Source organism: Saccopteryx leptura, chromosome 8, assembly GCF_036850995.1.
Source record: "Saccopteryx leptura isolate mSacLep1 chromosome 8, mSacLep1_pri_phased_curated, whole genome shotgun sequence".
Taxonomy (NCBI): domain Eukaryota; kingdom Metazoa; phylum Chordata; class Mammalia; order Chiroptera; family Emballonuridae; genus Saccopteryx; species Saccopteryx leptura.
The window spans coordinates 10,622,233-10,635,905 of NC_089510.1; the positions used below are offsets into that span (position 1 = coordinate 10,622,233).

The following is a 13,673-nucleotide window of genomic DNA, read 5'->3' on the forward strand; positions in this document are numbered from 1 at the left end:
AGCTCCCTAACCCAGATATGTCTACAAAGTAGACTCAGTGTTCACATTACTCTGCCAAAGTGTGCTCATGAAAATCCAAAAACTCAGCGGGCTTTGGAAGATAGTCCTATTATGTTAAAATATTTTATTGATCATTTTTTTAATAATATGATTTAATTGATAGCATTTCCAACAGAGGTTTCTAATTTAATAGGAATGGCAAATTACTAAAGAAGTGAGTATAATGCATATATATATATATATTTGTGTGTGTATATATATGAAAACTGCAATTACTCTTTTTTATTTTGCTTATAGGTATCATAGCACAATTCTAATTCCGTACCTCCTTAACTATTTTTTATTTTTATTTGTTTAGAGCGCTGACATTTGCATTTAATGAGGAGCGAGATGAATCCGGAGAAGCAGGAGATTCGCTAAGGACTGTGTCCGCTTGCTGCTGCAGACCTGCTTGTGAAGGAATTCCACTCCTCCTGGCCAGGAGTTGACCGGCTCTGTGGTCAGGCCGCACAGGGGTCAGCTGGCGTCTTCTTTTGTCCTTGCCAGAAGAAGTCTCGGTACGTCACTGTCTGATGACCATGGAAGGTGATAGCCGGACCCTCACGTGTTGAAGGGCTATCCCACTCGGCCACGGAAGACCCTCCTTTGACGTGAATAGAAACCGAGCCCTCGCGAGCACTTCTATTGAACATGACTCATGGAGAAGAGCTTGGCTCCGATGTGCACCAGGATTCCGTTGTTCTAACTTACCTAGAAGGATTACTAATGCATCAGGCCGCAGAGGGGTCAGGTACTGCCGTCGACAAGAAGCCTGCTGGCCGTCATGAAGAAGATCAGAACTTTCACGTTGCCGGGACGGCGTTTCCCACCTGTCAGAGCAACGGTCCGGTTCCCAGCACGCACCCCTACCCGGGACCTGGCACGCTGCACCTCAGGAAAGCCAGGCTCTTGCAGTCTTCGGAGGACTGGAACGCAGCGAAGCGGAAGAGGCTGTCGGACTCCATCGTCAATTTAAACGTCAAGAAGGAGGCCCTGCTGGCTGGCATGGTGGACAGCGTGCCTCGAGGCAAACAGGACAGCACGCTCCTGGCCTCTCTGCTCCAGTCCTTCAGCTCCCGGCTGCAGACGGTGGCCCTGTCGCAGCAAATCCGGCAGAGCCTCAAGGAGCAAGGCTATGCCCTCGGCCACGATTCTTTAAAAGCAGAGAAAGATTTAAGGTGCTATGGTGTTGCATCAAGTCACTTAAAAACCCTGTTGAAGAAAAGCAAAGCTAAAGATCAAAAGCCTGATACCAATCTTCCTGACGTAACCAAGAACCTCATGAGAGATCGGTTTGTCGAGTCACCTCACCACGTGGGACAGAGTGGGACGAAGGTCGTGAGCGAGCCCCTGTCGTGTGCGGCCAGGCTGCAGGCTGTCGCCAGCATGGTGGAGAAGCGGGCCAGCCCCGCCACGTCGCCCAAGCCCAGCGTGGCGTGCAGTCAGCTGGCGTTGCTCCTCTCCAGCGAGGCCCACCTGCAGCAGTATTCTCGGGAGCACGCTCTGAAAACACAAAACGCAAACCAGGCGGCGAGCGAACGCCTGGCCGCTATGGCCAGGTTACAAGAAAACGGCCAGAAGGACGTCGGCAGTTTCCAGCTCTCGAAGGGCATGTCAAGCCATCTTAATGGTCAGGCAAGAACATCGTCCGGCAAACTGCTGGCCAGCAAAAGTACAGTGTTTCAAAATCCCGTGGGTATCATTCCTTCTTCCCCCAAAAACGCAGGCTATAAGAACTCGCAGGACAGAAACCACATAAAACAAGCTGCTAATAATAGTTTGCTTTTGCATCTTCTGAAAAGCCAGACCCTCCCTAAGCCGACGAACGGACACAGTCACAGCGAGCCAGGGAGCGTGTTTGAGGACAGCAGCACGCCGACAACCATTGACGAGTTCTCCGACCACAACCCGAGCTTCACCGACGACAGCAGCGGGGACGAGAGCGCCTACTCCAGCTGTGTGCCCATAGACTTGTCTTGCAAACACAGGATCGAAAAGCCGGAGCCTGACCCACCTGTTTCTCTGGATAACTTAACTCAGTCCTTGCTGAACACCTGGGACCCGAAGGTCCCCACCGTCGATATCAAGGAAGATCAAGATACCTCAAAGAATCCGAAGCTCAATTCACACCAGAAAGTCACACTGCTTCAGTTGCTGCTTGGCCATAAGAACGAAGAAGATGTGGAACGAAACACCAGCCCTCAGGAAGAGCAGAGCGAGGCGGCCCAGTTCAGAAAGCAGGCTTACGCGAGGACCTCGGTCATCGAAAGCCCCAGTGCGCACAGGACTACCCCGGCCGGCACGCCGCCGCTGCTGGCCTGCACCCAGGCAGAGTCTCCCATCAACCTGTCCCAGCACCCGCTGGTCATCAAGTGGAATTCCCCGCCGTACACCTGCGGCCCTCAATCCGAAAAGCCAGCGAACAGCAGCACCTCGAACCACTTGATGGACCTGACGAAAAGCAGAGAACCTCACGGTGAGAAACCGGTCGTCCTAAATGAAGGCGCCCAGAACTCGGGGACTTTCAGTGCCAGTAAACTGTTACAGAACTTAGCGCAGTGTGGGGTACCGTCCGCCACCTCCGGGGAAGAGCAGAGACCCGGCCAGCAGCTGACCACCAGTACAGACAGACCCGTAAGTGGGGTCGACGGATTGAGTAGCCCTCTGCTCGCAAATAAAACAAACGCAGCTGAAGAAAATAAAAGCTTCGGCAGTCAAGCCACGGGTTCTGAACCAAGACTTTCCGGTTCCGAGATAGAAAATCTGCTGGAAAGGCGTACGGTCCTCCAGTTGCTCTTGGGAAACCCCAACAAAGGGAAGAGTGAAAAGAAAGAGAAAACCCCTCTCCGAGATGAAAGAACTCAGGAACCTACAGACAGAGCTTTAAGCGAACAGATACTGATGGTGAAAATAAAGTCGGAGCCGTGCGATGACTTCCACATGCATCACACGAACCTGCACTTGAGCCACGACCCTAAGGGCGCCCCGTTCTTCGGTGGGGCGCCCCCCATGCAGAGAAGCGCAGCTGCCTTACCCGCTTCCTCCGAGGACTTGAAATCGGAGCCGGTTTCGCCTCAGGGTTTCTCCTTCTCCAAGAACGGTCTGTTAAGTCGATTGCTGAGACAAAATCAAGAGAGCTACCTGGCGGAGGATCTGGACAGCGGTCCCAGAAATACCGAACTGGCCTTTCTAGAGTCAAAGAATCTTTGCATGGTCCCTAAAAAAAGGAAGCTTTATACTGAGCCATTAGAAAATCCATTTAAAAAGGTGAAAAACAACATGGTCGACGCTGCACACGGTCACGGTGCCGCAGAGTTGGTGTGCGGGCCCTTGATGAGTCAGCAAGAGCCGAAATTTGGCAGAAATGACCTCGAATTTAAATACCCCGCCAGCCACGGCTCAGCCAGTGAAAACGAACATAGGAGTTGGGCCAGAGATAGCAAAAGCTTCAATGTTCTGAAACAGCTGCTTCTCTCAGAAAACTGTGTGAGAGATTTGTCCCAGCACAGGAGTAACTCTGTCATCGAGAGCAAAAAGAAAGGACACAAAAATAACGTGACCAACAGCAAGCCTGAGTTCAGCATTTCGTCTTTAAATGGACTGATGTGCGGTTCTTCCGCTCAGCACAACAGCTGCGTGGATAACAGGACATTTCCGTACCCGGGAGCGGTGAAAACTCCCGTGAGTCCTCCTTTTCCGGAGCACGTGGGCTATCCGGGGTCTCGACCAGAACCCGGGCTTTTGAATGGGTGTTCTCTGGCCAGTGACAAGGGACCCATGAAGTGGGTTATCGCAGACGTGGATAAGAATGAGTATGAAAAGGACTCTCCGAGACTGACCAAAACCAACCCGATACTGTATTACATGCTGCAGAAAGGGGGCAACTCTGTTACCAGCCGAGAAACCCCGGACAGGGACATCTGGAGGGAGCCCTCCTCTGCTGAGAGTGTCTCACAGGTGACAATCAAAGAAGAGTTCCTTCCTGCTGCAGAAACTAAAGAGTCTTTCTTCGGTTTTAGAAGCCCTTACAATAGCCATCTGGGAAATCCTGCCTCTTGCCCACCCGGCGCAAATGGGGAAGAGGTGTATGGACCCCTGGGGAGTGTGCTGACGATAAAAAAAGAGTCCGAATAGAACTGACCTGCCAGTCAGCCTTGGATCTTTTTAGAACTAATGAGTATGAACTTGAGATCTGTATAAATAAGAGCATGATTTGAGAAAAGCATGGTATAATTGAAACTTTTTTTTTTCATTTTGGAAAGTATTGGTTCCTGGTGACGTTTAAATATGCATACTGCTCACTGCTCTTCGTCAGATGTCGGGAGGAAACTGCTGAGCTAGCGGTTGGTGGGTAAACACTTCCGTAGGCTTCAGACCACTGTGAGTAGCCAACGACCGAAATTCTTGATCATCACAGAGAGTAGGCATAATTTAAAATGGAAATTTCCATCTCTCGTGGATAAATGCATTTTGCTGTCTTTCTGAGGGTACTTACTTTATTTTCTTTTTTTGGAAGTCAGCCTACATAACACTTTTTAAAGTGTCCAAATTGTTCAATAACTCTTTCAAGGATAAGCATCGAATAAAAAACCTAGTGCCGATTCACTTTTCGTTATCCAATTCAAAAATAAATTAGAAAAAAAAACCACATTTTTCACTTTTGCTAAAAAATATATATATATATTTCTTTTTAATTCTTGGAAAGGGTTTTGTGGTTCCCAGTGTGTCTTTCCCACCCGAGTCCTTTTCAATATGTATTTTCTTTAGACCTTGTACTACTTAGTAAAAATTGATTACAATTGATGGTGGTTTGATAGATTCTTTAAAAAAAAAAGGCAGATTTCCATTTTTGTATTTTGACAACTTTATTAAATTAATATTCCCCCTTTTACAGAATTAGGAAAGTTAACATTTATCGTCAGGTGGTTTCCTGAATATTTAAGAAGTTGTTTTTAACAGTAGCAAAATGGCTTTTCTTTGGACAGTTTTCACCATCTCTGGTAAAGTGACTTCTCACCATGACTCTGGTACCTGTGAGTCTGGGCACCAGGGTTTCCTAACGCTGGATCCAGACCTCCTCCGTTAGAACCATAAGGGGCACTTGCTTTACAATGCGTATTCCTAGGCAGCACCCAGATCTGCAGAACAAGATTCTCTATAGGTGGACCTGGGAGTCTCCATCTGCATCTGAATACATTTAAGAAGAAAGCCCCTAGACGGTCTCTTCTCCACAATGAAGTTTGAGAACCATTGCTTATAACTTTTCTTAGAACACAGGACTGTTTAAAAAAAAAAAAAAAAGACAAAACTATTTGATGCCTATATTTTCCCCAATACAGTCAGTCCCACATCAACTAAATATTTGCAGTATTGTAGTTATATGTATTACCGTTGTATCTTTGGAAATCGGGTTCAGAACACTTTTTATGACAAAAACAAAATGGGTGGTGGGGTCAACTTTCATATCTGGCTCAAGATCTCAGGAAAATCTGTGATTATCTATGTGTTCTAATGAGTAACATCTACTTAATTAGCCTTAGGGATGGAATAACAGGGCCACTTACCAAACTCAGGTGATTCTAGGATGGTTTAGAAACTTCTCCTGAATACATCCTTAATTTCTATTGAAATCATTGTCCTAGGAACAATGAAAGACGAAAACATTTATTTCAAACCCGAGAAAGGCACTACACTAAGAATGAGGAAACAGAAAGTATAAAGGGCACATATACATGACAGGAGGGAATTCTACAGTCACTCCATGGGTCTATTTTTAAATGGTGGTTAACAGTAGACATTGATGTTGTTTAGGAAAAACCTACTACATTTTTGAGCCACCTGGGGTTTCTTTCAGTCGTGAAACAAGTCCATATTTTTTAAGTTCAGGTTTTATAATCCACAGTTCATTCATCAAATATTTTTTTAATTGTGAACCAGGTCAGCAGCTAACCTAAGCAGAAAATTGTTATATAATCAACTATTAAGAAGGAAATCTATTTGAAGTTGTTCTACTCGAAGTTGTTTCTAAGGTTTTTGTATTAAAAATGGACATTATTTCCTAATATGATCTAAAACCCAAAATGATTTTTTTTCAAAATGATTTGTACATAGTTACTGAATATATTATAAAGTAAGAGGAGTGAATATTATGCTCCATCCCGGAGAAATGAAGTCATATGCTGATTCTGAAATGAAAATTCCACCGGCCAGTGCACATACTCTGTTCTGTTCCATATTTACTTGGTGGCAATCATATTGTCTACACTACTTAAATAAGCTTTTAAACAGTCTTTTTTTTTTTTCTACCATTTGGAAGTATCTTGAGCCTTGGAGGTATGCTAGAAAAAAACGTACTTTTGCAAGGATGTGAAATTTAGATCTCACGTCCAGCTTTCTATTTTTTTTAATACCAAGAGAGCCAGCATTGCTATTTGTGTGTGTGTGTTTCTTTGGTTGGCTGGTTGTTTTTGTTGTTGTTAACAGTTAAAGGAATGAGGATCTGGAATACATAAATAAACATGACCACACAGAATGCTGTTCTAATTTACTGAGGAATGTCCGCAATTTGAGTTTAGGATAATTTTTAAAGAGAGCAGTGAGAAAGGGCATACATCCATAAGTTCACTTTATTCATATGTAGATACAGGGGTACACATATACACCTTTTCAAGGACTATTTTAGATATCTAGACAATTTCTTCCTAATGAAGTCATTTGTGAAAGGGTACTTACAGCTCTCATTGACATCGGTAAGGTAGCATTACCTGTTTATTCTCTGCTGCATCTTTCAGAAGAGTAAACTGGTGAGAGTATATATTTTATATATATATATATATATATAACATGTATATATATATATCGACTTGTTACATGAAGATGTTAAAATCAGTTTTTAAAGGTAATGTAAATAGTGATTTCCTTAATGAAAAATACATATTTTGTATTGTTCTAATGCAACAGAAAAGCCTTTTAATCTCTTTAGTTTCTGTATATTCCATGTATAAGTGTAAATATAATCAAACAGGTTTAACATTTGTGCATGTATGTATACAGTTGCAAGTCTGGACAATTGTATAGAATAAAACTTTTATTTAAGTTGTGATTACCTGCTGCATGAAACATGCATGGGGGACCCTGTGCATCTGTGCATTTGGCAAAATGTCTTAAGTCAAAACAGATGTTCATCCCAACATGACAGTATTCCATTTCTGGACATGACTTCTGTGGTTTAAGCTTTGTGAAAGAATGTGCTTTGAATCCAAGGGTCTTAAAAGTTTTTAAAATCAAGTCAACCACTTTTCAACATAAAGAGTTCACACAGCTACTTTCATGAATTTTGTAATCTCATTGGAAACATAATATTATACCAGGAGTATCCCAGTGTACTGGAATACAGGCACATTACCACTTACGGTATGAATTCTGGGGTTTACACAACCAATTTTGATGCGATATTCAATATATAATTTGTCATTTTTATTAGAAACTTAATTTCTTCATGTGATGTCATGAAACTGTACATACTGCAGTGTGAATTTTTTTTGTTGTTTTTTAATCTTTTAGTGTTTACTTCCTGCAGTGAATTTGAATAAATGAGGAAAAAAAGGTACTATCTCTTGTTTGAAATGACTGTTATTTTGTGGGTTTTCTCTGAATTTTGGTTTTCCATAAACATAAAAGTCTGTGGTCATCAAAACAGCAATAAGTTTTCAAGGCAGTTTTGCCCTTCTCAGAGAAATAAAAAATAGAAGAAGAAGGTGGCCAGTGAATTAGAATATCTAGAGATAGGGAAGTTGAGTGTATAGCTCAAAAAGGCTGTCTGTGGTCTGTCCTACCTAGCCTTAGTTCTGTTATTTGGTATGTAACTGGAATGATTATTGTAGAATTTCAAAGTGGGGAAGAGTTTATACAGTTTCCAAAATAAGTTAGTTTGATAAATAATTGTGTTAAGATTTGACCAGATTTTTTTTTAAATATTTTTATTGATTTTTTTTAGAGAGAGAGGAGTGAGAGAGACAGAGAGAGAAAGAGAAGGGGGAGGAGCAGGAAGCATCAACTCCCATATGTGCCTTGACCAGGCAAGCCCAGGGTTTCGAACAGGTGACCTCAGTGTTCCAGGTCGACGCTTTATCCCACTGCGCCACCACAGGTCAGGCCGACCAGAAGATTTTTATACAAGTTTCAGTGGGAGTTAAGATTATTTTAAATTAAAAAAAAAAGGTCCGTGAGCTCTCTGGAGCTTAACCACGCCTTTCTTCCCATCACACGTACATCTTTCTACTTTTCTCTTAAACTCTTAAGGTCCCCATGAGACTTGCAACCAGGGGAGCAACAGGCAGTGGAAGCTGGTATGGGCTTGCCCCCTGACCTTGTCTCCAAGGCCTCTTTCTTTTAAAAAAGCTAACAGCAGCCCTCCTGCGGCTCCCTTCTTTTCAGAGAGCCAAAGCAGAGCACTGCCTACACTCTCCTGTTCCTTCCTCTATCCTTGACTTTCCACTAAGCTAACAGCAGCCCCAGCATAGCTCACTTCTGTCACTTACTTTTAGTTTTCAGTCCACGCAGCCCAGTGTGGCCCACTTGTTTCCTACACTGTTTCTAGAGGGCTAAAGCAGAGCACCGCCTAGGCTCTTCTGATGCTTCGTCTACCCTAAGCCCTTCCTTTGTTTCACTATCCCCTAATTCAGGGGTCTCAAACTCAACTTAGCATGTGGGCCGCAGAGCAAGATCACAGCCGTTCGGCGGGCCGCACTAGGTCTACAAAAGGCAACTGTTACGCAACACTTTTCTCACTGCAGTTGAAAACAAAAAAAAATCAGTACAACAAGCACAATCGTACATGCAGTTTACTCAGTGTCACAAAACGACCAGAAACTGTAGTTCGCATCACAACTGCTGTTAACTAAGCTAATCTCTAGCTAGGATGCTAGAGAAATGAAAAATACAAGTAGCCCCTAGGCTTACTTAATTTTATCCAAAATATTTTGAACTTCGTGGATTAGTCTGCGGGCCGCACAAAATTGTTCGGCGGGCCGCATGCGGCCCGCGGGCCGCGAGTTTGAGACCCCTGCCCTAATTTAATTAACATACTCTCAATATTAGAAAAAAAAGGTCTTCAGTCATTTTTCAAAAATGTATGTGTGCTCTTATACATATGTAAATATATACTGTGTGTATTGGTAATGAGTACTTGAGAATGATGAACTATATATATATATATATATATATACACACACACACACACACACACACACACACACATATATATATATATGTAATGAGACCATTTTGAGAAGGGGGAGGAAACTGTGAGCTGATGGCCTGGAAATTTTTATATTTACAAATATGTTATTAATGATCATCTTCTTTTAAGAAGAAGGCATCCTCCCAAAGATAAGTTTCTATTTTCCGGCGTAGAAGTAGGCCTATCACCATCTAACTGAAAACTCTGCAGCCACCTAACAGGTCTATGAATGCTGTCTAAAAAACACCCAAGCAACAGAAATACCTGGAGCTTTTCTACTGTATTAAAATGTTGAAGAGTTAGACCTCGCAATGTGTAAACAGACTGTCATCAGAATCAGTTCTGCAGCCACGCTTCGTTTGCTGATTTATATGGTACAAGAGCATAACAAGTGCATCGAGTGATGCGCTGTCTGAGAGGGATTTTGAAGAGAACCACCAGGGAGTCATTCCCAACTGTAAGGTAGTACAGGGACTTTCCCACGGAGGGTCTTTACTGATCAAGTAAGACTACGATCACCCGTGATAAGCAGAGTTGTATTTCAAGCTTGTTAATGTGGAAATCTCAACAAAAATAATTTTGGAATTTTTGTCCTACCACTGATAACATTAAATTGTGACCTGTTAGGTTTCAGAGAATAGGTTTTCAATGTGTTATTAACCATGCCACATTTATATAGTTTATTCCGTAAAATTTAGGGAAGGATCCAACGACACTAGTACCTTATTCAGGGTTGACTGGTGCAGGACTCTGTTGGTGTCATTGAGCCTTAATTTACTCCTCTGTTTCTCCAAGTGGTTGTATAGTTATATTGACAACATTTTAAAGATGCCAGCTTCATAGGTAAGTTAAAGACCCCTGCTCTGAGAAACCAGAATTAATGTTCTCATTAGTTGGTAAAGAATAATTGGAAATAAAATTTCAAATCTCATTAATTCCAGTCCTGAGGAAGTGCTACTACTGCACTTACAATGTCTTCTTTTTAAGTGTCTAAAAGAAAATAGATAAACCTTTCCATCAATAACTCAAATTCTTAAATAATATTCTTCAGCAGTCAGTCAGAATCAAGAGGATTTTTGAGCCATTCTAGTCTTTTTTTTACAACCTTTTTATTGACACAAAGACCTAGACAAGCTTCTGTTTTCCAGTCTTTGCTTTTACCAGACCTCATTGGCAGGAGCTCTAAACTTTGAGAAAAGTCTACAGTTCTTATGGACTGTCCATTTTTGCCGATAAACATTCACCTCGGAGATCGTGTCTGGAAAAGAACAAGACCTAACATTTTATATAGCCTGTGTTTTGAATGCTATACCGACAGGGCCACTGAATAGAGCGACAGTGCAGGTAAGTTTTTCAGAGATTGTATTTTCTTTTAGCTAACTGATGTGAAATGATAATTTAAGGATAGAACGGTGAGATGATTTTCTTATGATTAGAAAACTACAGTTTTCTCCAAAGACTGGAAGGCTTGTCGTTGGCAGCCATTGTAGCTAATCTTTTCATAAGCAAGCTGCAAATCCTTCTAAGACTTTTAGCGCCCCATTGAGTATGCCAGCTGGCCTTGCTACATTTTGTAGTGTGCCCTCTGACTTCTGGCCTTGCCTGCATTCTAACACTTTCGGCTCATTCTCCTGCCGTGTGACACCTTACTGGCAATAATCAGTCGCTCCAGTGTTCAAACCTCCCCTTAACTGGTTCTTGAAAACACCTACTTTCTTGGCATCAGTGCCTTCACTCACGTAACATTGTCTGCCTAAAATACCTCCTTCCTTCCAAACTTCTCTGTCTTTAAAAAATTAACAAAGATTACCTAACAAAGATTACCTCCAAGTAACCCTGTGAGACGTCTGTAGGCAAAGTGTGTTACTCAGCCCTCCGCAATCCCATAATGCCGTATGGAGACCTCCTTTATTGCATTCATTAGAATGGCTAGTGTACCGTGTATTTCTTCTAATCGCCTTACATTTCGTACTGAGTCCAAGTCCTGATTCATAGAAGTTACTCAATAAATGAATGCCCAGTCAAGAGAATGGAAGATCTCTCCCCACACACAAACACAAGTAAAAGGCTCCCTGGCCTTCCCTGGCCTCCCAAGCCAACAAAGTAATTTGTAACATGGGAAAACATCCATTTCCCTGAAGCAATGCCAAACCTCCCAGCCATTGCTAGCCCTAGGGTTCCTGACCTATAGTCCATCCCAGACATTCTTCCTCTGTCTTCAGGAAATTCCTGATAAGAAGAGCTGGTTCTTGAAAGGAGAAGGGGAACTTGAGGGGTTTTGTCAATAAAGGACTAATTACCTGTAATTTAAACAGCAAGGAGCATCTTAGAAACTTTGCCTTTAGCAGGGAAGCTATCCACTCTTCCAAACAGCACTGTGCTGAGAGGCTCAGCCTCTCCTGTCAATCATGACACTGTTCATGCTCCAGAGGGATTCATTCTGAACTATCCAGAATCAACCCCAGGTAGCACATGCTCTCCGTGAGCGTGGTGCAGCGAACCCCTTGATAAGAACCTCACTAGGGAGAGAACTGGGATTGGCATTAGGCTATTTCAGATCCTCCAGGAAATCTGGTTCCTTGTGGCATGGAAATGGAAGAGACCACACATACAAATTAGTCCGCTGGCAGGAGGATGCAATCTTTAAGAGGGCTCTGACAATGGCAACTTAGCCATCAGACCAAATCAGGTTTTAGAATGTAGAAAAGTAATGTACGTATCCCACTGAATAAGAACCATCAAGTAGGTCCTTAATAAAGGTGTGTTAAATTGGTGTGAAAGATACTCATCTCACATGTGTGTACAAATGGGCTGGTAGATGTTAAAATACTTTTGATTCTGATAAAATATTAATGTGATGACAATTATTAACGATTGCATTTTGCCCAGAAAATAAACATTTGTTATTCCCAATCCCCAAAAGAAGAACGAAGGTCTTGGTTGAAATCAGGCTTGTTATAGGTCCTCAAGGAAGTGAAAAGCCCAAACATGGAGCATATTCAGGAGTAGGCTGGTTTGCAGTGTGGATGGAATAGTGCCCTTTCCCTCGCCAAGTGGAGCAGGTAACCCTGACCCACGATTTTAGAAAAAACAGATGGCAACCTCTGCTTCCAAGAGTGTCTTTTTCCAATAAAGGGGAGATTTTCATGCGGGTGTTTATGTATACACTTAGAGGGACCTTAGAGACAGACATGTTTAAAGGAAGAACGGAAAAGTTTGATGCACAGGGCCTCCAGTTTTGTTAAGGAAGAAAAGATTCCTTGATCTGTTCTATTCCTGTCAGCTCCTTTCTAATGTGAGCAAATCAAAAAGCCTACGAATAATCTTAAATATTTTAATAAAGGATAATTATACTTTAAAACAAAAGGACCTTCTATAGTGAGTCCAGGACATTTAAAATCATTTTTCCCAGCATCTCTTCATCTTTTGGTAAAAGTGAGGGTTTGTTTCTGGGCTCCTAATTCTGTTCAATTGATTCATATAATCCTTCTACACCATCTTGATGACTTGTAGCTGTGTAGTCATTTTTGAGATCGAGAAGTGTTAGTCCTCAGAATTGGTTCTTCTTTTTCAAGTTTATTTTTGTTGTTGTTGGTTTTGTAAATTTACATACGAATTTTAGAGTAAGAGTGTCCATCTCTGCAAATGTTGTAGCAGGAATTGTGCTCGACATTGTATGGAGTCTGTAGATCAATTTGGGGAGTGCTGCCATTTTAACATTTAAAACTACTAATCCATGAACATAATGTGTCCTTCCATATAGAATTTAAGTCTGCTTTAATTTCTGTCAGCACAGTCACCTGGTCTTGTCCGGGCTGTCTTAACCTTCTCTTTCACTGATCTCTTTTAAACTGTTGACCCTTGTTGGTGTGACACTCAGCTATTAGGCTCTACTGATTGCCACTTACAGCTCTATTGTTTTTGACCATGCTGAGGAACCTAAACAGCTCCATTCTCAGATCCAATTAAACTTAGGCCCCTTTTCAACTAGTTATTGAGGCCAGTCTTGAGATGTGTTCTATTCCGGGAAGGTTCTTCTTAGCCGTCTCTTTTCCTGGTTAAACCTGGCCCGTGGTTTAACTCATTCTCATGGAGCTACCAGCCTCTTTCAGTTGCTTTCCGCCATGATCTTGATTGTTTTTGAGAACAGGGTAAACTTTGAAACTGGAATATCAGTGCTTGTGCTGCCTGTCACCACTTCGGCCCAATAAGTAGTCAGGGATTGAATCTTTTGTGGGCGCTTCCTGCAGCAGTCTGAGAAGATGGGTGTTGTATTCCCAAGCCATCTCAAGCCTGTATCCCAAACCAACCTTTTTCCAATGGGAAGAAAGGGTAGGTTAGGGTTTCGAAATTTTAAGGAGGAGTTCATCAAATCATAGTCGAAGTTAACTGG

General features: G+C 42.5%; 1 protein-coding gene across 4 annotated transcripts in view; it reads left to right on the top strand.

Moving 5' to 3' along the window:
- The window catches only part of NRIP1 (nuclear receptor interacting protein 1), a 96,051-nt gene extending 90,592 nt beyond the window's left edge, over window positions 1–5,459 (top strand). For all 4 annotated transcript variants that reach the window (XM_066347958.1, XM_066347959.1, XM_066347957.1 and 1 more), the window contains one exon: window positions 359–5,459. In XM_066347958.1, coding sequence (XP_066204055.1) covers window positions 691–4,173 — 3,483 coding nt within the window. In that variant the 5' untranslated portion in view covers window positions 359–690 and the 3' untranslated portion in view covers window positions 4,174–5,459. The remainder of the gene's footprint in view (window positions 1–358) is intronic.
- Window positions 5,460–13,673: the final 8,214 nt, after the last annotated feature.